Here is a 25,597-nt window from a genome sequence, read left to right as displayed (position 1 = left end):
CCTGTTCACCTCCCCAGCTGTTTTTCCTTCTGTCAAATCTGGATAGTACAAAAGCCTCACAATAGCAGACTAAATTTATGACTACAGATATGCAAATTTGACAAAATAATATTAAATATTTAATTAAATACCAGTCTGATTAAATACTTCAGTTTTAGTATTTGTTACAGATAGGACCAGCTTTGTATTTTTTAAGCCTCAAAACAGGCTGTATACAAGATATATCCTGTGCCACGTTATACTCTTCCTTTCACTGGTACAGTCTAGTGAGTGGCTACATCTAATTCCTTAAGGATCACCATGCTAAAGACATATTTGAATTGCTCTATCTGTCTATATGCAATAACAACACGTGTAACTTTCAAATCAATGACAGCATGTCCAATATATAGAAGTAGGTAGTTTTGATCAGGGAATGAGCAGATATTAGGTGACAATAAACAGCATCCTACAATAATGCAAGGCTGCCAACTCAAAAATACAGAAAATGACTAACAGTTCAACTCCAAGCTCGTGCACTGAACCCTATATTATCTGGTGGGTTTTTTTTCAAATATAAAAAGAGACACTGGTATTTCCAGAATCCTAAGACAAGAGGCAAAAATTTATTCAGTGTGTGAACATACAAACAAAAAACTCGAGAGCATGTTGGGGATGACAGGCCTCTTGCTGCTCACAATCACAGCATTCATGTGGCAGCCACTGCTTACACAGAAAAGCAACATTACGTAGTAAGTTATTTTCAGTTTCCTCATTGTTAATTTCTTCCCAGTCATCCAATGCTTCCTCATTACTGTCTGCTTTAGAGGCGTTCACCAGTTGCCACGAGAATGCGGAATATCAGCAGAAGCAGAGAAATGGCATGAGCAAGTAAGAGTAAGCGTGTCAGTGGCCATAATGGAGTTAAAGACCCATTTGTGAATTACAAACAATAATAAATGCCAATATCAGATACCTGCAGATTACGGTTTTTTTTAAATGAGATGCCAATGGCAAGAACACTTGCTCTGCAAACATTAGAGTTTACTTTTCTTTTTACTTGCTCTAGGGTGCTAAACCAGCCAAGTAGTAATACGAATGTTTAATTACCATTTCTGTTAATTAAAACAGATGGCTACCACTGTATTCACATCATTGTCTAGCACTGTCTCCGTGGAACTCTGGCAAATTCAAGTGTGTCTGTGCTTGAGCCTTACAAAAAATACACCAAGAACATAAAAGTTTGAAAGTAGGAATGAACAAATACAGAAATACTCGTAATATGTTTTCCTTCCGAATTCCCTTTAGGGACTAAGGCCTGTGTAATGAAGATAACAAAGCAAACTGAAGTCAGACATATTCATGAACAGAAAAGAAAGCTCAGAAATTAATATTTTAAGTCAAGGAAACATACATCCATACATGTAATCCCAGAACAGAAGTGTTTCTCATACAAAACCTGCAGTTTGAGCTTTGATAAAAGACGTCGTTACCGACGCTCAGAGCACTGGAGAGTCCCACAGGAGCAGGGCTGGGTGTTACAGCTCCCCGCGGATACAGAGCGAGCTGTTTCCAGCAGGACTTGCCGCAGTTAGGACGTGCGGGGGCGCGCTGCCCCCTGCCGCTACGAGTCCGGCAGGGGCTGGCTGTGCGTGCCGCTCCTCGTCTTCAGCTGCGACTGGGCGATGTCTGCCAGGGCGCTCTGGATCTTTTCCAGCAGCATATCCCCCCGGTAAACTACCTCTTCCAGGCGGGCAGCTGCTTCATGATTTTCTTCTTCTAATCGATACAGACTAGCAGCCTTTAAAATACAAGGGAGAAAAGTAAGCACCTTCAAATAGAATACCAAATTGACTTTGCGACTAAAGGATGGTGATGCAACAGCTAGTGCTCCCTAGAAAAGAGAAAGATTCTCTCGTCAGGCCCTGAATTACATACTAGCAACTTCAAAGCAACTCGTTATAGCTTGCAGCCTAAAACAGTGCATATCCAGATGGAGCAAACACAAAAACCCCCACCAAATAGAGATGTTAGCTTCTTTCATATTATGACTCTTGGCTCAGCACATCTTTTCTTGATGAGAAGTGAGGATTTATCCTCCTCCCCACTCCCTTACTGAAAGGTGCTCAGCAAGACGTAAGCATAACTTATTTAAACCTTTCCCTTAAATAGCATATTTCAGATGAAACTGTATTATTTAACCTTTTTTCTTCAATATTTTGTTTCAGAACCAAACTGCTTTTCAGTTAGACAAAATTTAGTGAAATAAAACATTTTAACTTCAAAATATTTTAATACTTTAATACTTCTAACTCAGTAACAGAAAAGACAAAACAAAATAGTTTGATATTTTTTAAAGCAGTTATCCAAGTTTATATACAGGTCCTTAAGAAGTCATGCTTAAACTAACAGGCAAATTCTATCCACATATTAATCTTCTGTTCTGCAACACTGATGTCTTTAGTGAAGGTTAACATATGCATGAAGGACTTGATAGCCCTTGGAGGAAGGGTCATAGAAGGAAGACAGCAAAAGGTAAAAGTTTGAAATTTAGAATCCAGCTCAATTACTTCAGTCTCAGTTGTTAAATAGTTGACTGCAGGTAAGACGCAGATTTGAGCAGAATATGTACTGCCAACTTCACCACAAGGGAACTCAAAAGGGACAGGTAAATTGTGTTGGGCATTACTGTAGCAGCCCCTTTTATCATTTAAGACAAGCCTCACATTTGAAATATATACCAAGACAACCTTAGTATAAAAAAAAAAAGAAAAGATCGGCCTAAGTACATCCCTAGTGGCCAACTATCTACCTACCACTTCTCAACAAAACCTATACTGCATATTTTAGAGTACTTCAAGCACCTTCAAAAGTCTTTTAAAAGAATGTCAGAATATTTATCTTTAATATTGCATGAAATTAAACAACAGCAAATAAAAATCAAAACTAGAATCAGTAAGTGATGGAATCCAAGCTAAATTATCTCAAAACCACACCAAACAGAAAAGATCAGAAATTTGTGTGAAAGAGATTCTGTATTAACAGAGCAAGAAACTGTTCGAGTATCACCTCGAAGGAAAGCATGCCCCTACTGGATAACCAGCTCCTCTTTCTGGAGCACCCTGGTTTCCCTGCCTCCGCGGTCACTATGATCAGACCCTGCTCTGTCATGGAAGCAGCCTGTAATTTGTCTGCAGCAGAAAAGCTGTCTTCAGGTATTAAATACGCCGTTACATGAAATTATGCTGGTGTTAACGGGCCTAATTAGTATGTTCAGCAATTATTGTGACTAGCAGCGTTTCCAAATTTAACCTCCTCCATTTAAAACCAAATGTGATGTCACTGTCAAGTTATTTGTATTTGGCCCAGCAGGCACCTCCATTATTAGTCTTCTGTAAAATGCCTTTGAATAGTCACAGATGACAAACCCAGGTGTAAAACCTTCAAGTGATCTTAAAGCAGTTGCAGGGTTCTGAGAGAAACAGCACTCTTTGCATCCTTGTTGCATTCTAAAAAGAAAATACTTGATGTAAATCTAGAAGTTAGAGTAAAAAAGAAAAAAAAAAGATGATGCTGTTTAATAGGCAAGATCTGTAGAAAGAACAGCAAAAAAAAAAGAGTAGTATTTTTTGAATTGTGGGTCAAAAGCATTTTTTGGAAATGAGAAACAGTTGAGCATTGTGAAAGTGTTCACAAGCTGTTTGCAGCGGTTTGGCTCGGGAATGGAGGTTGTGATACTGGCTGCACCTGCTAAGAGCTGCCTGGCCAGTAGCCGCTTTCTGTTCTCAAGCTCTTCCTAGAGTACCTCTGGTGTAAAGAGAGAAGGAGCAAGAAACAAAAGCACCCAGTTTGTCTGGCTGGTCCAGAGAAGGACACCCTACTACTGAAAAGTGAAAGGACTGTTTTGTGACAGAGCTGGAGAACTTAAAGGATACCCTGCAAACCCTTTAACAACCAGAAACATTGTGGAAGGACAAAAGGCTTCAGTAAAGCGTTGGCTCTGCAGCTACAAAATGAAATGCACTCCTAACGCGCGAGAGAGTATGAAAGATTATCCAAGGGAAAAAAAACAACAAAAAACCCAGAATGCATCAGTATTGTTGCATTTGTTGTATTAATATTTGAACAGCTGGGGAAGAAAAAGGGGTAGAAGTTTCTAGTATTGTGGTGTTATGATAAAAGAACTTTTTTCTTTTATAACATTCTAACAGAAAAGTAAGTTTAAAATATTCTTACTGTGTATAACCTTATTTAGAACTAGATGCAAGTTCAGTATTTCCACTAAGCCTATAAAGTACTCACAGGCTACCCTCATGAAAAATTCAGGTTTCTATTACAGTCATTTTTCAAGATTACATGGCCTAGAAAGAAAAAATGTGTTTAAAAAAAGGAAGAAGTATGTTTTGATATTTTAATTAAAAACACTCTTACCTGCAAAGCTGCTGTCGATTCTTCACTAGGCAGGGAATCTATTAGAACATCAATATCTTTTGCAGTTCGTGCAATCAATGCTGCGAACAGTTGGGCGTACTCTTTAAAAAAGAAAAAGTCCACTCAGTACATTATTAGAAATACGCACAATTCTGCATACACACCACAGAAAATTCTACAGACTTGAAGTATGGTGTTAAAAATTCTCCTACACGAAGAAAACAACAGTATCACAACTGATGAGAACTCAACCATATTAGAAGATGAAGGTAGTTTGATTCCAATCCTAGATTAAACAAGGTAACTGTTTATACAAAGGGCTGGGCTTTGTACAAGTGAGAAAACAGCTCATCACGGTGAGCCAGTTAAGAAATTACTAATACCAGTATTAAGTGTCCTAGTCATTACATTAAGTATTGAGAAGTAGCTAGAAACTCATTTAATTTTTCAATCCTTGCCTTGAAACTGCCACTAGACAAAAGAACACTAGAAACGACGTAAAGAAGGTGATTCAAATAAATGGATTATTTAATTTTAATTTAAAAAAAAGAATTCCTATTCAGCCACTGAGAAACGGAAAGGGATTGGAAGTTCATAACAGACCTTAATTTAGCTGTTATATCACTGAAAGAACTGCATGGCCTTTTAATAAGAGCCAGAAACAAAATCTTTCCATGTGGAATTGCATCCATTCAATTTGAATTAAGTTCATTACTGTCACTAAAATATTGAAACAGACCTTTTCAACTTATAATTTAATCTTACATTATTTGTTTATGTTGATCGGTTCATGAAAGATTTGTGGAAGCAAGAGACAAAATACTAATGGCAAAAATCTACAGAAGAGACTGGCATTCTCAAAGGTACACTTGACTTTAACTTAAAAAAACCCAAACAAAACCGACACATCCATTTAAATGTTACTCAGGGTCACCACAGGGTTTACCTATAAAGAGTTTTGAGGTCTTCTTAATAAGACTTTAAACATCTAACGAGACATAACTGATAGTTTTGTTTTGCCTCATCAACATCGCTAACGTGGCTGTATGATTTTACTGAAGTCACTATATTCAGAATTTTAGGAAAAGACAGATCAAAAGAGAAGCCAGCCATGGCCTACCATTTTAAGACCTTAACAGAGTCTCTAGCTCCTGGCACCACACTGATGCCGGCACCTGAGACAGCAGCAGGTAAGATGAGGAAGCAAACCAGCCTTTCAGCTGGCTCTTCCAAGTAATTCCAGTATCAGAGAGCAAACCGCCAGAGACCAATGAAGAACTAGTATTCAGCTGTCCTAGAAAGTGCATCACTGCGCTCCAAACCAGTCTCCCCTGATATCCTAATAGACAAACCTAACCTGATACAAGATCACATGTAAAATTTTCTAAGGGTGGGGGGGAAGGGGGGGAAGGAGAAAATAAGAAAAGAAGAGAAAAGATTTAGGATTAGAATAACATGGTTATTTAAATACTAACTGGAAATTCTCAAATCAGAGAGACCTTTTAGTTTGCTTGCCAATTTCAGTGTCTTAGATCAGTTTCTTCTCTCTCTCCAAAAAAATAAAAACAAAAACAAAACAGCCATCAACAAAACCAACAAATACCAACAGGGAGATTCAACATGACATTATTCCTTAATTAATTACATAAGCAGATGATACATGGAAAAACACAAATAATTAACAGTTTATGACATGGAGAATTTTAAACGCATACATGATTTCATAAAACTAACACTAATTCTTTCTAAAAACACTTTTTGGAAGTAACGGACAACTCACTAACAACCTCTTGCAGCAGTCCTATTAAAATCGTTTATATCTGTAGAACTACTGTATCTGTGCAAAGAAACCAGCACAAGAAAAAAACATTGTAATGCTTATTTAACACTTAAAATTGCATTTCCACTATCACAATCTAATGCAGCAAGTGCAGCTGACATCAGTTTATGACTTAACTTGAATCACTCCTCCAGTTACTAGTGGAATTGTTTGTTGAGCTTGAAGTAGAGTACAGATTTTGTATTACAGAGTGTACTGTATCAGAACATGTTTACATTTTGTGAGGAGATGCAGAAAGAAAGACGTGCCTTCTGTTGGATTAGCAGGCTGATCTTTGTTTATTGCTGTCTGAATGTTGCTGAAAGAGGCGGGGGGGCCACACTGCTGCAACACTCCAATGGCATTACAGAACTGGTCTGCGAGCTGCAAGCAGTAACGAGATCGTTAGTTGATTTCACGGCTAAAACTATTTCAGTCTTATTTTGCATCCCAGCCCACCCCCACCCCGACGTTAGGTGGCAGCACACCCCCGCAGCCCGCGACGGCCAGCGGCGATGCCCCCCTACCTGGGGGCTGCACCCTGGGGCTGCGGGCAGGGGACCGCGGAGGCGGGGAGAGGGATCGCACCCCTCACACGCTCAAGGGCCGACAACGGTCGGGCCCGGGCGCAGCGGCAGAGGCAGGAGGGGACGGGACCCAGCGCCAGCCTTCCCTCCCCGCCGGTAAGAGGAACGACGGAGGTCGGGGGAGAGAAGAGACCCGCGCTCGCCTCACCGAGTTCACCGCGTCCTGCAGCTGCGTTAACCGATCCGCCATGGCGCCGCCGCCACCGCCCACCTGACCGGGCGGCAGCAACCAGCGCAGCCAATAGGACGCCTGGATGTTGGGTGGGCGGGGAAGGGGGTGTGGCACGGCAGGGGCGTGGCGCGGGCTTCCTTCCGGTGGGGCAGGGCGGGCCTGGCGCGCCCCCTGCAGGCCAGGAGGAGGTCCGGTCCCACCTCCGGCCAGGCGGCGGGCAGGACGGGCAGCCCCGCGCCGTTTCAGAGCGACAGGAGGCCACTTTCTGACACTTTTTGCTTTCTCGCCGGTGGTTGGCAGCTGCTGAACTGCTCGGCTGGGGCCCGGCAGGGCCTGGCTTTGAACAGCCCCGTGCTTTGGCAGAGGCGGGCTGGGCCGCGAGGTGCTGTGGGACGCAGCCGGAGGGGAGCGCTGCGGCGGCGGAGGGAAGGGCGCTGCCAGGGGTGCCGCTCATCCGGAGGAACTGGCATTTCAGGCCCGTTTATTTCTCTCAGGAACTCGGGTCCGTGCTCGCGACTGTAGCAGGGTAAAAAAAACCCCACCCTATTTTTGCGTTACTGGCACTGTAAGGCCGGTGTGTCGTGGGGCGCCCGGCTTTTGCTGCACAACAGTCGCCCTGACGCCGGCTGCAGGCAGCACCACCGCTCGGATGCTCCACTCCGGCCCTGAAGGGAGCGGGCATCGCGTCTAGCGGGTGGGGAGCGGTGAAGGGCCGGCAGCGTAGCGTCCTCAACGATCCGGCTTAGAGCCAGCAAGAGTCCCCGTGCCCGCGGGTTGAAGAATGAATACCGATTTGCGGCAGTCAGTACTCGTCCGGTATTTAGCCGAGGGTCATTCAGCACTCAAACCCCTTCGTTCTTATCTCTGAAAGCCGGGTACAGCGTCAGCCTTTCCCCAGTCAGGGACCTCCCCCGACGACCAGGGGGGTTCACAGCTGGCAGCCGACCTTGGAAGGGCCAGGCTGGACATCAGGAAACGCCTACAGCAGAGGGCGGGTGGGACAGGACACCCAGGAGGTTGTGCGCTCCCTGCCCTCGGGGTCTTCAGCCTTGGCGAGGCGAAACCATGGCTGACCTGCTCTAGGGTTGGCCATAGTCCGGCTTCGAGGGGGCAGCTGGGCTGCAGACCTCGAGGAGCTTCTTCTGGCTTACTGGTCGGTGGTGCTGTGGGTGCAGCCACCCAGCAGCAACGCGTATGCCGTGAGACTCTTTTGCCACTTAGAGCTACCCTCTTTGCCATGATACAAAGTAATCTGACAAAAGTGTTTTTCTGATGGCACGGTTGGGGTGAGGATTTCGTTGGTCTGCGCATGTAAACTGGGGTGTGGGGTTAATTCGTGCTCCTCTGTTAAAAAGCCAAGTCACAAACTACTGCGCTATAGACCAAAACCTACTGCTCATATTTAAAGGGTATACAAATATTGTTGAAGTCAACAGGTTCTTTCTTGGATTTCCATGAGCGGGATGGATGCTGGACTGAGCCTGGAATAAGTGAGGCTCGTGGCACGAGACGAGCCTCTCGCAGGCACTATTTGTCTGTGACTGAAAGCCACGGGTGAGCAGTTTGAATGCTGAGCTGTGAATAATGACTGAGGTCTCACTCAGAGAGGTCAACTATGACAGTGGCAAACACTAAATTTAACAGACTTTTAATATCTCATGCAACCTCGTTGAGCAGAACAAAAATAACCTCAGCAAACTAGATAACCTGACGGAGAAAGGCTGTCTTCCTAAGCACAGCAGCCAAAGGCAGGGAGAAGAAAGTACACCTATTAGCTATGAAATAGCTATAACATGGACTAGCACTCATCTCTCTGTTCTTCGTATGCCAGACTGACAGCCTCCTTTTGCATTTTAACTGGAAACCGGATCAAAGCCAGCTGGGGAAAAAATGAACACAATAAGGGTGATCATACAAGGCTTTTTAGAGCAAATTCATAAACGGGGGCCAAATAACAAAGTGAAAACACACCCCCCAAAAAAGACAGACTTTTAATTTGCCTTCTGTTTTCTCCAGTCATGCGCCCATGAATCACCTTCCCCGCCAGAGGTGCCTTGAGCACGCACCAGCGAGCCCCTGAGGCCTACCAGCGTTTCTGACCCCCGTTTATAAGGCAAAAACAAACGGCAGTTGCTTTAAAAATAATAAAAAATTTAAATTCAACCCTCCCCACCTCGACCTGGAAAAACTTCCCAAGCCCTTCACCCGCCCCAGTAACTGCCACGCAGCCGCCGGACGCGGCTTTGAAGGATAAAAGCCGTTGGGGGCAGCGGTTAGAGCCGTTACCTCAGGCTCCTCACGCAGGTGGGTGAGGGGTGGCGGGAACGGCCTCCGCCGGGCGGGTCCTGAGAGGCGGTGCAGCGCCCGCGAAGGCGTGCCCTGCGCCGCCTCACAGGACCCGCCCGGCCCAAGCCCCTCCTAACCGCCTTGGCCCGCTCTCAGCCCCATCTCCCTTTCCTCCGCAGCGCCATGCGGCTCTCTCCTTACGCCGTGGTGCTCTTGGGGCTCCTGAGGGTCCTGCGCCATGGTGGTGCCTCAGGTGAGTGCCGTGCGGGGAGAGGAGGGGGGGAGACACTGTGGGCCGTGGCCGCCATTAGGCCGGTAGAACCCGGCTTGTACCGGGGAGAGGGTGGTTTTGGCCGGGTCGACATCTAGCAGGATGGGGAGGAGAGGCTTGTTGCCAGGAGGGGCCTGCAGAGCCTTTTGGGGGGTGTCCCGAGCGGCGGTGGGGCGACCTGCTGCTGTCTCGAAGGTTGAGCAAGACTGGAAAGTAAAGCGAAGATGCAGCTGTCTGCGGAGCTGGAGGAAGAGTTTTATGTATTCATGGTTATCTTAATCTTTGATGTTGACAGGGACACACCCCTCTCACCCTCCTTTTTTCCATTTTTTTACAGCTTAATTGCTATGAACGCTATAATCTTAATTCTTACATGGATCTGCTGGACTAATTTTTACCATACTGTTGCAGGGGTACGGTACAGGCTGATGAGTCTGGTGTAGAGTTGTATTCTTGTAAGGAAACAAGGTGGCATTCACTACCCATGAGCTTATATGAGAAAGGGAATGAGGTTAATAGCGGGATTTTTTTTTTTTGACCACATACAGGTGGTCGTGGGTTCCCAGCACCTTGTAAATTGTGTGTTGAAAACCACTGTTCCTATAAAATAAAGGAAATGAGCAAAACCCCCTAGAATTTGGAGCTTGGTTCCTAAAATTACTTGTTGGCCATGCTGATGTAATCTGACCTTATTTAGCATGGACTTTTTCTGTAATTCCCCTGTGTTCCTGCATATGACTAAAATAGGCATCCAGAGGTAAGTGTGCAGTAATGAATATAGCTTGTGAAGATTTAACAGCTGCTTGCGTCTTTCTGGTTAAACTCTTATCTGTTCAAATAAAGGAAAAAACAATCAGTCTCCTTTGAGAGATAAGCAAGCAGTCCCTTATGTTAGGGCTGATGTAAACCTCCTCTTCTTAGTTTTTCTTTATTTTTAAACTTGCCTCTAATGAAGCTTAATTGTCCAAAAGGAGGAATCTACTCTTGGGATACTTTGCAAGGCTGCAGGACAGCGTTTGGAATCAGTCTCGAGTGTGGAAGACTCTTACCCTTCCCCTCGTGCCCTAGTCTCATGCCGAAGATCTTACTGGAGAGCCAAGGGTCCCCTGCTTCTTGCAGGCCCTAGAAGCTTAGGCTTCTGATGGTGGCAAGCAGGTCTGAGAATGAAGGCTCAGTGTTCTTAGATCTTAATGTTTATATTAAAAAATGCTGACAAGCGATTTGTCTCACAGACTTGATTGAAAATTGGTTGAGTAATTTTTTTACAGTATGTAAAAAGGCAGAATGAATATGGGACTAAGCTAACTGCTTTGCCTTGAAAGAGCCTGTTGCTGTATTTCCTTGCAGAATTGAGGGTGGAGAGGGGAAGTATTTTTCTCATGAAAAGCTAATAAGCTGTGTAATTTGTGTACCAATGTCTAGCTGATCATTAGGTCCTTTAAACAAGGACACTTGCTTAATGGTTCACTTATTTGAAATTGTCTGTGGTTATTCAGTCTTGAACACCCAGGTTTACAGGGATGGGCTCTGCTATCTCGTAATACTAGAAGATCCAGCTTCATTTTAAAAGTGCTGATAAGTAAAATCTGTGCATGATGGCCTATATTACCTCTCTGGGTTTCTGATGCACTGCAGCTCTTCAAACTTAGTATTTGTGTGGAAGTGTTTCATGTATCATGTTTGTTACCTCCCGGAGAGCTCCACCTTCATGAAGTAGGAGTGCGACTGGCCTTGTTTGCTACATCCAAACCAGGTTGTTTAGTGTTGGAAAAACTAAAGCGTAATTTACTAGTGTAATCAGGATTGAGCAGTGCCCTGTTCATAACGGGAGCTTATCTGGATGAACTTAGTTTGTGCTAGCTGTTTAGTCTATGCAGAGACAACACTTTTAAAGTAAGAGGTTCACACAAAGCTATTCAGCTGTCTGAATGTATTGGACAGCTGGTCACTTGCATCTTGAAGTTTTATTGCCCAGATGCGCAAGTGACATCTTAATCAATAGTGCCAGCAATGTGACTGAGGCCAGGTCTTGTGTGTTCTGGCTGATAATCAAAGTGGATTAGTAAAACTGTAAGCAGGTGAGATGGGTACTTCCTCACTTTTCAAACTGTAGGAGACATCCTCTAACTTGGTGAACAGAGTAGTCTTCTGGGATGGGAGTGGTGCAGTTAGTGACAAGCCACATTCTGTGGCACTATCTGCTTTAAGCATCAAACTGTGCTCTACGCATGAGTCTCAGTACACATGCAATTAAAGTTTGAAGATTTATGAAATCTTCTTTTGTCTTTTGAGGGTGGGATGTCTTTATTTGGGGTTTTACTAGTGTGGGAAGACAAAGACCTTGTAACAGGACTCTGCTATGCATGTATGTCTGCATGGCCTTACAGGTCTGATATAATATGGCTGCTGGCTTTATTCTGTTAAGTAACTATATACTCATGTTTTCCCTACTCAAACTAGTTTTCAGTCTGAGCTTGCATTTCACCTCTATTAAATCTCTTCATGTGACTACTTATTGACATATACCCTACACGGGAAGGTTCTTCTTCACTCTTAAAGCTTACATAAAGTTATTCTGCTATCGACTGTAAGTTGGTTGGCACAGAGTAGAAATGCATTTTCTCTGACTGTAGAGAACCTCTTTGTCTGAGGCAAGCATAATGTTTGAGCATGACTGTCGGTAAAGACTGTTCCTGTATTGGCAACAATGGCATTTCTTCAGTTGTGTTTCTTAATGGAAATTGGACAGCTAGGTGTCATCAAGAACCTTGTATGGTTAAGTGTTTATTGGTGATGGGGAATGACATTTGACTATTGGAGCTGGAAATGTGGCTTACTTAAAGAATCAAATGAACTGAGAGCTTGGCACTGAATCAGGAGAATGAAGATGGTTCAAGCTGGGTGTTGCTTGTTGGGGAAACTGCATGTCACAGGGAAGGGATAATAAATGCTGAGCTTCTGTAGAGTTGATTACCTTGTTGCTTAGAGTTAGCAATAAGGACTTTTGATGTCGGAAGAGCTCTGAGATGTTCAATTCCTTTGCTGTCTTTACTGATTTTGCCCTTCATGTGGGAGAAAAGGTACAATGTGGAGTGACAGAGTGGACTGTTGTTCACCTCTGTTCATCAGTTCTTTTATATGCTGGACTATTTGTGCTCCTGTTCTAGTATTGGTACTAGTATATAGAGTAATACATGCTCAATACTCCATTTTTGCTCTGCTCTTGCTCAGTTTCAGCAATGCTGACTTCCTTTAAGTATGTTTTCAGTTGATAATCTCTGTAATAGTCAGGGTTCCTCTCTTGTACCTAACCCAAAACTGCTCTGACATACAGTGACCATCGTACTTGTTCCTGCAAGGTGAGGAAGAGGGGATAGCCTGGCGTGTTACAGAGTGTTTCCAGACCTTTACTGTTTATGCAAATGAAGCAATACAAAAAGCTGGGATGCCTGGATTTTGTTCCTGGTTCTGTTGCTGACTTGCTGGGTCAACTACTTCATTTCTGTGGCGGTGTTATCTTTGCTGCATGTGCTGCTGAACCTGCAGTCCTGTTCAGTGTGCTACCTTCAGTGAGATCAAGCTTGCCCAAAGAAGAAGCTTGCATAGTGCGGCCAGTGCTACATGTTCATGGAGGTCTCTGTTTCTGTCCTTCAAAGCATCTTTGACAACACTGGACTCTGTGTGGCTCAGGTAGTCTAATGCCTGTTTGAGAATTTGTGATAGCAATAGGCCTGATGAATTGTGAATTGGTTAATTTGTCTTGCTCTCCATGCTCCCTTTCTGCCTCAGAGCACCACCAGTATCTTGTTCAAATGACAGAAAAAGAGAAGGCTGGGAAGGTGCTGTAGTCTGTGGCCATGTAGCAATTGCTCTTTCAGTAAACTTCTTAGAAGGTTCTGCTGCTCTGCAGTGCTTGTGAACTCTCCTTTCAGTCATCTTTCAAGCCTGGCTAGAAGGAGCCAGGACGTTCAAGGAGCCTGTGAACAACAAGTTGAAAAATACTTGTCTGATGGATGTAGCCATTCTTGTTCTTCCCCCTGAATCTGTGCTCTTCTGTCCAGACTTTGGTTTAAAAGGTATGTCACATGCACTGTTTTAGGAGCAATTATGCAAACAGTAAAGCAATGTAGAACACCATGCCTTAATTTACCACACTAATTAAACTTGAGAGAGTGCCTCTGACATTTAGGGTCTCATGATCATGTTGAAGTAGTGGCTGCATGTCTTGTTGACAAATCTGTTTTTATTCATGCAGAAGCCTCTGGGCTCTATGAGTATAGAGTGGAGGTGAGAAACAAGACAGAGCAATGCAGTTTTTTCCCCTTGATGTAGAGCATAGAGAGGATGTATATGGTTTCAGCATTTTCCTTAAAAGAACATCTAAGTGTGAGCATCTTGCGGTTCAGGAAACTGTGCTGATGTTCTTAAAGATCAAAGAAAAATATTTTTCCTGCATTCTAAGCTTTTACTCCAAATTTCTGAGTGCATAGATGTATAGTCTGTGCCTTTTGAATGCTTTTCTTTAGCATTCATAGTGCTAGTTGCATTTCTGGTAGAACTTAAGAGCTAAGGAGGAAAGAGATCTTGTGAGGGGGAGGATATCTGAATGCTGCTCAAGGGACTGTATCAGAAATGGAAGAATACACAAAGGTTTTTTGTAGCTTAATTTTACATTAATTACTGTTTGAAAACTTGGAGTAGAAACTTTTTCTATCTTAACACAAACTGCAGATGATGGGACAGAAAAATAGAGAATATTTTTTTCTCTTCTAGATGATTTATGATACCCATATTTCAGCTGGGGTTTTATTGGTGATGCAGTACTGGTATTAACCAAATTTTGGAGGTGAGCATGTAAGGATTGAAATTAGCAAGATGAGATGAGTTACTTTTCCTCCACTTTCTTTCTCCACTGTGAGGTGAGTGGAGGAGGCATGAGGGTAGGAGCTCACCTCTGTTTACATATCATTAAGAGACAAAGCAGCTGGCCAAAGATGCCAGTTCTTGGTGGGAGAGAGTGAAAAACAACAGTAAAGGAGTTAGAGTACTGGGTACAGTTTCGGATGAGAAGACTTCCTCTTTTGGATGGGAGACCACCTGAGTCATCAGCAACAGTGTGTATGGGATAGTGCTGTTGATTACTCTGTGTTTCTGCTGGAGTAATTGACGTATCAACCCTTTACACTAGAAGAAGCAACTTTGCTGAGGAAGTACTGTGTATGTGTTTAGGCTTGATAAGTTTTAGGTCTGCTGGGCTACTGTGTGTGCACGCAGGGGAATTCAGGGAAAAACCTGAAAGGCATTGTGCGTGCTCTGCAAGCATCTAGTCTGCCTGCTAACCACCACCAAGAGAATGTTGTGGCTTCTGTACAGCTGCTTCTCTTTCCTCCCTTGACATCCCCTGTCCCTCAAGAGCCCAGCACAGGGAGAAACCAGGCTTTCTTGCAGGACTTGACTGACAAGCCAAAGCTGATTCTTAAAGAATCTTGTATCTTAGGTCATGTGTTCTCTTTAAATTAAAATGACAGTGGATCATGGGGTTATGCTCATTGTAAGAAGAAATGGTCTTGGTTGTGTCTTGGAAAAATTAGTCAGGTTTTTAGATACAGAAATCAGGGTCCAACAGTCCTAATAATTAAGAATAATGTGGGAGCAAAAGACATATGTGAAGTAGCTGAAAGTGGGTAAGTATACATATGTAAACTACAGATTGTATTATGGAAGTTGACTCCAACTCCCATGGTCTAGGAATTCACCCAGGAAGTCTAACTGGTATTGTGCAAGTTGGTGCGCTAATACAAGCATACTTGCCTGTATTTGCCAAAGAGCAAGTAGACCTCAGTATCATCTCGTATTTACTCTACGGAATGTTACTTGCTGTTGCTTGCACTAGCTGGTCAGCTGCAGCTAGTGTCTGTTGCTGATGAGCTCAGCTGTATCGAGTACTGAGCTCCTGTCAGGAAGTCCTGCCCCATGTGCTTAGGTGAGTGCCAGGCTGCTCAGTGGGTTCTGTAAAGGTATCTGTTCTTGTAGGTATAGCTATGTGTATAGTAGACTCTGAAACCTTAATACAGCTTACAGGATGAGAGTAGCGTAAAACAACACCTTGCTCTGTTCCCAGCTGACTAATACTGGGCTACTGGAAGCTTCCAGGCTCCCCTTGGTAATTGCTTCCCTCTACACAAAAAAAAGTGGCTTTCTTTTTTTGTAATGCAGGTCTTCTTGAGCTCTCCTTGGGAAAATTCAGAAATGTGCTACTTAACCAGACCAATCCAGTGGAAGCTGTAATCAGGAACATTGCAAGCAATGTGACTGTCGTTATTTTTCAAGTACATGCCCAGCAAAGCGATGTGGTGATATCCTTTGATAAGGTATGGTAAGAGTGTCACTTCCGTTCTTAAGTGCTACTTTTCTTTCAACAAAGGAGTTGGCTCTGGTATGTGTAGGAGTATAGAACTGAAGCTATATAAATAATATGAATATCTTACCTGCATGGCTCTTAGTATTATTTTAGCTTCAGAAATCCTTTCTTGTACTTATATGTCATAGCTGCTATTTTGGAGGACTGAATGCTAAAGGAATTTCAGAGCTGGCTTGAAAATGTTTCAAGACTCTTTGTTCTTGGTGGAAGTGGTGCTTTTGACATTTGACTGCTGACTGCTATCCATCAGCTTGTCAAATTAAAAACAGATTCGTGATAAGTATTTGCCAGATACCTTATACACTAAATATGATCACTTTGGGATGTGTAGTTGTCTGCTGTTTATGTGGCTTGGATCTGGCCACTACAGATATGATGTCTTGTTACCCCAGCTCTTTGTCCTGAATCTAATTCTCCTTTGGTGGCACATGGAGAAATTCTTCCATAGTACTCCAGTGAAGGCTGCTACTTCTAGCCAGCAATAGCATTCCTACTGCTATATGCTAGCCTCAGTTTGTCCCATCATTACTGGGGTGCAATCTAAAATACTGATTTTTACAGTGCTGTGAGGCTCTAAGTGGTATTTGAGCAGAACGTAGACTAAGCTGAAGGTAGTAGATGGAGATCTGACAGCTGCCATACAATTTCCCCCTCCCCATCAGTATTTTCTGAATGAGAATATACTGAGTGCCAAGGAGTATTCTGGGAAGTTTAGGAGATTAATAACCTTTAACACAAGTCACCCAGCTCAGTCATCTTTGTACTGGTGAAATAGCCAGGATGACAGGGCTAAGGCCTGTTACACCTATTTGGTCTTTAATTACTGCTAGTAGAATCTTCTGCTGTCAATTCAGACCTTTGCATTCATGGGCCTTACCAGGCCAAGGACAGCAATGCATAAATATGGCTATACTGCTTTTAGGGCTGGCCTGCCTCTAGAAACATGAAGCTGAGCCAGACCTTAAAGCCTGCCAGGTCCAAAGTGCTTCCTTACAGTGTTGCCTCGGATAACTGTGGCCTTCTTGGACAAAAGCACACTTTCCATGCTGAAAAATAGATTTGACTGCAGGTTAATTGGTTGTTCCAGCTGTGTGAGTGTGACACTGCCATTGCTGCCTGATCTTTCCTCAAGACCCCTGATTCTGAAAAGGATGGTGCTGGTGAGCATTGGGTCAGTAGCTGACCTGGCCCCAATCATTTTTGTTTGGCACAGCTAGTGTTAAGCCAGCTGTCATACAGTCATCTCCATTCTGGTGGAGATAGTGAGGTGCTTCTGCACTTTGGTTCCCAGAATGCCCTTTAGTGGCATCTCACAACTCTTTGAGGGATATTCCAGTCCTTTTACACCTTTACTAGTTGCTCTATTGCTGTGCACCAGTAGACTTCAACTAGCTAGATTTCTCTGCAATTTGCTTGGGATTATTAACTCTTTAGTAGTCTCAAACTTGGGTTTTTGAGACTGAACTAGGCAGTGTGTGGTGTCAGAGGCCACTCTCTTTTTTCCATCTTCCTTTTTTACTAGCTAGGTAGGGGCTGAATGCCTCATCTGTGGCAGCTGGCACTGAAATGTGTGCCCTACAGGTGTGGCAGGAATGTGACTTCTGTGCAATACATCAAACTGTGGTGGAAATCTTCTCAAGAACAACTGCTTGTTTGTATAATTTGTTTCTGTCCAGAATCCGTCTCTGAACAGCTCAGGAACTGGAGTAGATAAAGGACTGGTTTCCATCCTTCGGCCTCAACAGAGCGTGTGTACATGGTACCTTCGGTCACTGGATGCTAGCCAGGTGCTCAGCACAGCTATCTCTATTCCCTATATGGAGAAAGGTATGTTCTTATTACTTGTTAAGGGATACCAGCTCTGCTTATTACAAGTTAACTATGAAATGAAGTGTTGACCTTTCAGAGGTGATGTTCTTACATGGTGCAAACATATGATGGAGATGCCAGAAATTCTTTTGAAATGGGCTGAAAAAGTTTAGTTGCTGAATCGCGAATCGTGTATAGGATGTAGTGTATGGTCTTGTCACAACTTCAACCTTAGAGTAGAAAACTGCTGTGCGTATGTATTGAGACCTATCTCAGACTGCAGTGAAACCACTTGTGTTGTCTGCAGGACTAGAACCTGACAATTTTATGTGCTCAGCCAGCAGACTATGCCTGCAAGAACATGCATTGCTGAGGTCTTAGAACTTTTTTCATGGTGTGTAAGGGGAAGTAAAAACTACTACAGCTATCTTTTCTGTGTTCTAGATCCTATTCCTGGAGGCTGCAATCTAGAATTTGACTTGGAAGTGGATCCAAATATCTACCTGGACTATACATTGGTTGATATACACATCAAGTTTGCCCCTGCAAACTTGGGATATACCAGGTGTGTGGAAAAAATTCAGTGCACTGAGCAAAACCTCCTTTGTCCAGTATTTGGCCAAGGTCATAAAACAAGATTCTGCTGGAAAGGCTGACCATCCAGCTGCTAGCAGAAATCTTGTTTGCTGCAACAGACTGAGAAGTAAATGAGGAAAAGGAGGAGGGGGAGAGGTAACACAGAGAGAGATAAAAGTTGAGGGTTGCATCTTGTGGGAGAGGTTATGCAACTCAGATGCGCAAGCAGTCAGCAAATACTGGATCTTCCCATTCCTCAGAATGACTTAATCTGTTTGAGGAGCAGTTGTATATTATAGCCAGTTTTATTCTTTTACTGGTACTGAAGCATGATAATGACCTAGAGTTTTGTTTAATATTGAGACTTTAAGTTATAAAGCATTATTTCCTGAATGGTGCCTGATGTCACAGGTGATAGGCAGGGAATGGGGAAGGCTATGTTCAGAGCTGTATATATAGCATGCATGGAAAAACAAACAGTGATGCTGTGATCTTTGGCTGTTGTGACCTCTTAGAATTCTTGTGCTGGTTCCTTATGACAAGTCATAGGAAGTCTCTGTAAATGTAAAGGCAGGTGCCAGCACAGACACTACCTGCATCAGGGTAGTTCTGCATAATACTACTGTAGTCTGTGCTCACAAACATTTACAGTCTAGTTTTGAATTAGTTGCTGGTGTTAACTCCTAAAGAGTAAAAGCCAAATACTGCCAAGTTGGACAGGTAACTTCTGAAAACTAATGTTAAGATCTGGAGGCTTGTGCTGGGCACATAGCTGATCTCTCTTTTTAATTGTAGAGGAGCAAACCCACCATCCTGCGATTCAGGGACTGGTCAGAACTCCAGATGGCGACTGCGCTACGATGTCTACCAGTACTTCTTACCAGAGAACGATCTTTCTGAGATGGTACTCATGAGCCACATACGGAAGATGTCTGAGGTGCAAAGTATCAAAGCTAATGGCGTTAAAGTAAGTCTGAAGCACTGGTGTATGCCACAGGCATGTGGCAGTGGCACTATCTTAAGTTTTCTCCTCCCCTGTGCTTATCTTCCTTGAGCGGTGACATAAGCAAGCTGCTGATGCTTCAGGCTTCTTGCTTGTATCTGGGATTTCTGGCTAGGAAGTATACAGTGAGTGATGCATGCAAAATAGCAACCGCTCTCTCTTGGGGTAGAGGTGGCTAGTTAGCATAGCCTGAAATGTGGCAGCATTGAGGCTTCTTGCGGTGGGCTCTGATATGACGTAGATGTTAGTGACTGGTCTGTGATGCGTTTCTGTCTTGCACTCTTTTCTCAATTAAACAAGTTCTTATTGCAGTGTCTTCCTGCTTGCTGAATACTACTTTAGCCACAGTACTCCTTCAGTGATGTTGAGGCCAGCTTGCCTATAGCAATACTGTCACTGAGTGCCTGTAAATCCAGAAGTCGAGCCACTTCTGGCAAAAATTGATACAGTTTCCTACAATGCCTGATAGATGCTGGGGACTGGCATCCTCAGATGCTGAGAACTGGGCAGGGAATGCAAGGAAGAGAGGAGGGAGGAGAGTATAGTGGAACTGGACTAGAAACGGGTCCCATTTGGAGTGACATAAAGAGATCTGATGTGCAAGAGCAAACAGTTGCTGAATGTTTACCTACCCCCCAGCAAAGAGATTGGAAATGACAGAGAGAGGAGAATCTCAGTGGCCATGACCTGTCTGGCCTTGCTAGGGAGTAGGATGGCAGCCTTCTCTGCTTTAGAGGCCAGACCTGGGTTAGTAGACTGACAGGGAAACTGAACTGTGTCCTCAAATGGGGAGGAGCAAAACATATGAGTGAGAGAATCTTCTCCTCCGTCAGAAAACATAGTAATGTTGGAGGAAGTGGAGTCTGTCCTGTAAGCCTTTAATGCTTCAACTGGTAATACTGAGAGGGTTCAGAATAAGAAAGCTCTTCCCTGCAGTTCTTTCTGATTATCATCTTTGAGCTGCTGAGTATTCCCTCAGCTGTATGGACACATCAATATGCCAACAGTGACAAGCAGTTCCTTGGAATTAAAAATATTCTTTACTGTTCCAGATGCTTACGCTGACAACTGATGACAAGACCAACGTCTACTTTTCCTCACTTCCTGGACAAGGTGTGATCTACAATGTCATAGTATGGGATCCTCTTTGGAATACTTCTGCTGCATACATACCTGTGCATACATATGCCTGCAGCTTTGCTGACCTGGTGGATAACTGCTCTTCTCTCAGTAAGTTGGGACGTGTACGTCCTTGCCAACTCATTTCAAGCTTGTTGTGCTCCAACATGCTGAGTGGTGCTTTTGACTTTTTTTTTTTTAAATGTGTGAAGGAACTCTTTGTTCTACACTAGATATATTTTGTTATTTTATAACAGAGAGTCTACTTCTTGATTGAGGAGAAATTCTGGAATAATGAAATAAGACTAAAGAGAACTATTAGCAATTGAAAGTTTAACTTAATGAAGGCTTAATATGTGGCTTGCAAATACATAGCTTTCAACTCTGTAGTGCTACTCTAGCTTTTTCCATTTGAACTGGATACAGAATCTTAAATCACTTGTAGGACTGTAGATGCTGCATGTGAAACTAAGCTAATAAACCATGAATTAAATTAGAGTCCAGCCTGATTTTTCTAACCGTACTGGTGCTAACAGGAATTGGTAACTTACAAATATTTTAAAAGGAGATGGTCATCTAAAATAAGTGTGAAGATAATGCCAGCAATAGTGAAATGACTATAAAGTCATGCTACTTTTTGTACAAAGCTATATAATGATAGAATTTTAGCAGAAGAGCAAAGCTGCCACTCCCATTATGACTGCAGAAGGGACAGGAATAATGAGTAGAATATGGTTCATAAAGGAAGATTTGTTCTCATGATTATTTTCTTATCATATACTGTAACACAAGTAACTGTTGTCAAACTATGTTGTCTTATACAACATGAGACAAATTATCCGGGTTAAACCCCTTTTCTCTAGTTCAGAGAACTAGGAAAATGTGGTTTACTTGTTTCAAATAGCTTAAATACCAGTAAGAATTTTGCCTGGGAGGCAGAGGTGAGCCATACTAGGATGCTGCTGGTCCTTTCTGTTGCATAGAGAGTGTATTAAAGGGAGGCTATGGTGCAGGCTGTAGTGATAAAGACTAGAGCTGCTGCCTGGGTCACTAATCTTGTAACACTAATTTTCGTAGACGACTGGATGTCCCATTTTTAAAGCTGAGCAAAGGATTTTCAGGTAAAGCTGTATCAGTATTATAAAGAGCAAGTTACAGCTACTTAACAAACTTCAGTCTTTTGAATAAGGAGGAAGCTCTTGATTTGTTAATCGACTGGAACCATTTCAGTATTCTGTTGGAGATCCTATCAAGATAACTGTCAGTTCAGGCACTGCAGATCTGTTCATACGGTGTGTCTGAAGGAGTGGCAGCTATTAAGTTGTCAGTAGACTCAGTGGCAGCAACCTGACCTTACCTTAGTCTCATTGTTGGGACTACTAGGTGGAATGCTCTAGTAACCCTTTCTTTCTTCTTGTAGGCAAACTCTCTACCAAAGTATTTTTTACTGCTTTTGCTATTCTTGGTCTCTTCACTTGCTTTTTTGGACACAGATTCTGGAAAACAGGTACTGAATGTTGGTATTTTTTTTTCTCATAAGTCTGGTTGGAATTTCATAGATGTAACTTGCTGTAACTTGGAATGGTGGTGTTATTACTAAGATTCACTTGATAGTGATTATGTGCCAATTAGGTCCACTGCTTTGCTTTTACAGGATCAGAGCTTTTAAGCACAGAGCAAGAAGTTTCTGGTATGCAAAGAACAGAAACATAGAACTGGGTGCATGCTGGGCAATATAAATATAAATATAAATAGGTAATTTTTTGACTATTTGAAGTGCTTGAGGACACCCCTTTCCAGAACAAAGTGTTGTCTGGCTTTCCTTTTGTGCTTCTCAGCCAGTGAGCTGATACATTCTTTCCCTGTTCTAACAGAAGTTGTCTGAAGATATCCTGAAGCGGGTTTGGTATGAAGTGATATGACAGCATACTAAATCTTTTTTCCTTCTTCTCTAGACTTATTATTCATGGGCTTCATATTCACAGGATTCTTCTTCTTTGTATTCATTACAAGGGTAACTGGCCTTGGTTATGATGGTGAGTAGATGTATCAGGATACCCCGTGCTTTTCCCAAAGCATTGTTGTTATGAATCCCTCAAGTAAAATCTCAGTTGTGCTTGTTGTTGACCAGTCTTAGGAAGCATAGGAGGGTGGTACCTGGGTGCTTGAATACGCAACAGAGTAACTGTTGCTTCCAACATCAAATAGTGATGCAGAATTAATAGCTGCAACTATAAAAGACAAATTTAAATATCTATCCAAGGAAGATACAAGTTTTTAGAAACTCTGGAAATTTGCAACATACTTCCTTCCTACTACTTTCATAATGGGTGGACCTCGGTTTCAGGTCAAATGCAAATTTCATCTGTAAAATGATGGAGTGGGAGGTCTGCATCCTGCTTGTTAGGCTAGCAAGAATTAGTTCCTTTTGTCTTTGTCCTACCTCATAGTTATTTTCTTGATACATGTGCATTAGCTTTTGCAACCTTAACTGCCCTGGGAACTCAAGGTACTAATGTACATAGTAGCAAGACTTTCATTCCAGTCCTATGCCACTCTCCCAGTAGCACATCCTCAGGCGCAGACTGGAGTATAAGTGAAATGCATAAAGCAAATACTGATACTCTTGTTTGGCTTTTTTCAGAAAGTTTTCATTAGGTAACAAAATCAAGCATGTAAGTAAAGCTGCTGAATAAGTTATTGCAGTAACTGAAGTTTTCAGGGTGTTGGAATTTCCCCTTTTCTTTTTCAGTGCGTCTTATTTTGACAGCAGTAGCTGGAATTGTTGGAGGGCTTTTCCTGGTTGCAAGCTGGTGGAGATTTGGCTCTGTCCTACTCTGTATGTTTGTTATTGGACTTGTGCTGGGATTTCTCTTTTCATCGACAGTCTTCTTTACTCCATTAGGTATGCACTGAAATACTCTGCTGCAAAGTGCTGGCTGTTGAGTGATGTGTTCCTGCTGTATTACAGGGACACCACAAGGCTCTAAGATGAATGCAACTATCTGGTTTATCTTAGTGTTATATTTAACTTTCCCTTTCCAGTGTTGGGAGGAATAGAGATGTACCTGAAGCCTTCTGTAGTGCTGTAATTAAAACTGCTTAGGGATCTGCGCTGGTGGGAAAAGGAAACTGCTTATTCTGCAGAGAACTTGCTCTTCCTACCTAAGCTGCATGCCATCTCAGCAGTCTGACACCAGCTCTGCTGCAGGCGAACACTTGCTTGTCTGTCTTGTTCTTTATCCAGACCAAGTCACAGTAGAAAATCTGCAGTCTAACTTGGAGGCTTCAGGCATAAGGTCATTGTGGATTAAGAGGAGCTCTTGCTGTTACCTCTCACCATACTACAGTGCAAGGCTTTGGGAGCTCTGCACTCTAAGACTGAAACTTGTATTTGCAGCTGGATTGACATCATCAGGGTCTTTAGAATGACTTTGTTAAGAGAGAAACAATAGACAAATTGCTTAAAAGCAAGCAAGGGTGCTGAGCTGGATCCCTCTGGGACATCAAAGCATCAGCCACATTGCTTTCTCTATTGTAATTTAAAATTACAAAACTCTTCTACTTAACATCCCTTGGTGGGACAGTTTTTCATTCTCCAGTCATCTGTGTTTGACTCAAGCCACAATTCTGTGACAATCCATGCAGTCCCTGGTTGCTCTTCATTAAAGTAAAACAGTGACTCAGCTGGGGGTCAGCTGTTTAATTGACAGGCCTTAGAAAGCAGGGGGAACAAAGTAGTGTTTGAGTGACTTAATTTTCCTACAGCCAGAAGAGTTTGTTGCCTTGTGTTGTTGTGATGGCTGTACTTGCACCATACTCTAGAGTCAAACATACATAGATGCAGGTTTATAGATTATAAACCTATATAGGCAATAAAAAGGCTTCTTATTGGGCAGAAGTACTCTAGTACTCACCAGATGAGTAACGTATACCTCATCAAAAATCTTTGTTTCATGGACAAGATCTGCTGTCCCAACTTAGAGTACAGGACCTATACTCAACTGGGACAGTCTTTTTCTGTTCTTGTTTTGAGTGACTGTGTTACAATGCATCTTAATCAGCGTTTAAGCTCAAAAGCTAAGCTTTTCCACACTGTACTCTAGATTTCTGAATATACAGAATCTTTGGGGGGAAAAAGCTTACCCCCAACCACTTACGAAAAAGGAAATGTTTTGCTAACAGGTGAATTACATGTGGAATATGATGTCTTTGCAGGAGACTACAGGGTCTTCCGTGATGATGTTGTGTTCTGGGTGACCTTTTCTTCTGTTGCCTTGATGATTCCAGTGCTTTTTGTTGGCTGTCCAAGAATTGTGAGTAATCTGCACTGTCATCTCAGGAGGAGTGACTTCTTAATGAGAAGTGTATCCTGTGCGATATGTATAGAAGACTTAACACAGCTCCATGAAGCCTAGCACAGGACCAGCTCTAGGGAGTTCCTGTTCAATCCTACTTGTGCTAAATGGTCCATAAGCAAAGGAATGACTTTTTGCAATGTTGCACATAATATCCACTAACACTTGTATTGAGTCAACTTCTGCTGTCTTAACAGGATGTCTGGGTAACAGGTGTGTGCAGCCAATTTCTCGTAGCAGAACTGGTACGAAATACTGCCTTAAGGAGGTGAGGAATAAAGAGTGTTTATCAGTCTCCTAAAGCTGTGTTTTTTCTCCCCCTCTAGCTGAACATACTGGCCTCTGGAATAGTAGGCTCTTATGCAGTGATCCTAGCTATTGCTTGTTATGTCTACACAAGTCTTGCTTACATCACCTTAGACCTACTGAGAAGGGTCCTCAATGATTACTTCAGCAGAGCTTACACCAATGTGCCTTTTCAAACAAATGGTAAGTACTGCTCTTAAGGCTTCTTTTTTTTTTTTTTAAAAGAACTAGTTTGAAATGCTTATTTGAGAAACCACTGCCTCTTTGGTTCCATTGTAAACAGTGAGTATTGAGGATAGGAAGGGAAGAAAGGAGAACACAGTAAGAGAATGGTGTGAGATTTAACACCCAGATGATAAATTCTAGTCCTCCAAAAGAAATACTGAGTAGACTCAAAGGCACCAACCTTCCAGCAGGTGTTATGTGACAAAGGCCCTTGTGAAAGGTGCTTCTCAGGCTT

The 25,597-nt window shown here is 42.8% G+C and overlaps 2 protein-coding genes across 4 annotated transcripts in view; one reads left to right on the top strand and one right to left on the bottom strand.

Moving 5' to 3' along the window:
* Positions 1-574: 574 nt before the first annotated feature.
* Positions 575-7,074, bottom strand: MED21 (mediator complex subunit 21). Its single transcript, XM_075161251.1, has 4 exons — positions 6,965-7,074; positions 6,499-6,613; positions 4,411-4,511; positions 575-1,780 (listed from the first exon to the last, which is right to left on the bottom strand). The coding sequence occupies exons 1-4, from the start codon at positions 7,004-7,006 to the stop codon at positions 1,604-1,606; spliced, it is 435 nt and encodes a 144-aa protein (XP_075017352.1). The 5' UTR covers positions 7,007-7,074; the 3' UTR covers positions 575-1,603.
* A 104-nt stretch (positions 7,075-7,178) lies between these two features.
* Positions 7,179-25,597, top strand: part of TM7SF3 (transmembrane 7 superfamily member 3) — a 28,977-nt gene continuing 10,558 nt past the window's right edge. The window contains exons 1-12 of one of the 3 annotated variants that reach the window (XM_075161209.1): positions 7,179-7,514; positions 9,454-9,527; positions 15,762-15,916; positions 17,643-17,793; positions 18,220-18,340; positions 19,147-19,318; positions 20,407-20,584; positions 21,894-21,980; positions 22,429-22,509; positions 23,226-23,378; positions 24,692-24,789; positions 25,158-25,320. In XM_075161209.1, the coding sequence (XP_075017310.1) occupies positions 9,458-9,527; positions 15,762-15,916; positions 17,643-17,793; positions 18,220-18,340; positions 19,147-19,318; positions 20,407-20,584; positions 21,894-21,980; positions 22,429-22,509; positions 23,226-23,378; positions 24,692-24,789; positions 25,158-25,320 (1,429 nt within the window). In that variant the 5' untranslated portion in view covers positions 7,179-7,514; positions 9,454-9,457. Of the gene's footprint in view, positions 7,515-8,860; positions 9,293-9,396; positions 9,528-15,761; positions 15,917-17,642; positions 17,794-18,219; positions 18,341-19,146; positions 19,319-20,406; positions 20,585-21,893; positions 21,981-22,428; positions 22,510-23,225; positions 23,379-24,691; positions 24,790-25,157; positions 25,321-25,597 lie in introns of those variants that run through there. The other 2 variants (XM_075161201.1, XM_075161217.1) reach the window with 2 other exon arrangements.

This window comes from Calonectris borealis, chromosome 1 (assembly GCF_964195595.1).
Source record: "Calonectris borealis chromosome 1, bCalBor7.hap1.2, whole genome shotgun sequence".
NCBI classification, from domain to species: Eukaryota; Metazoa; Chordata; class Aves; order Procellariiformes; family Procellariidae; genus Calonectris; species Calonectris borealis.
This window is presented reverse-complemented; position numbering and strand designations above follow the sequence as displayed.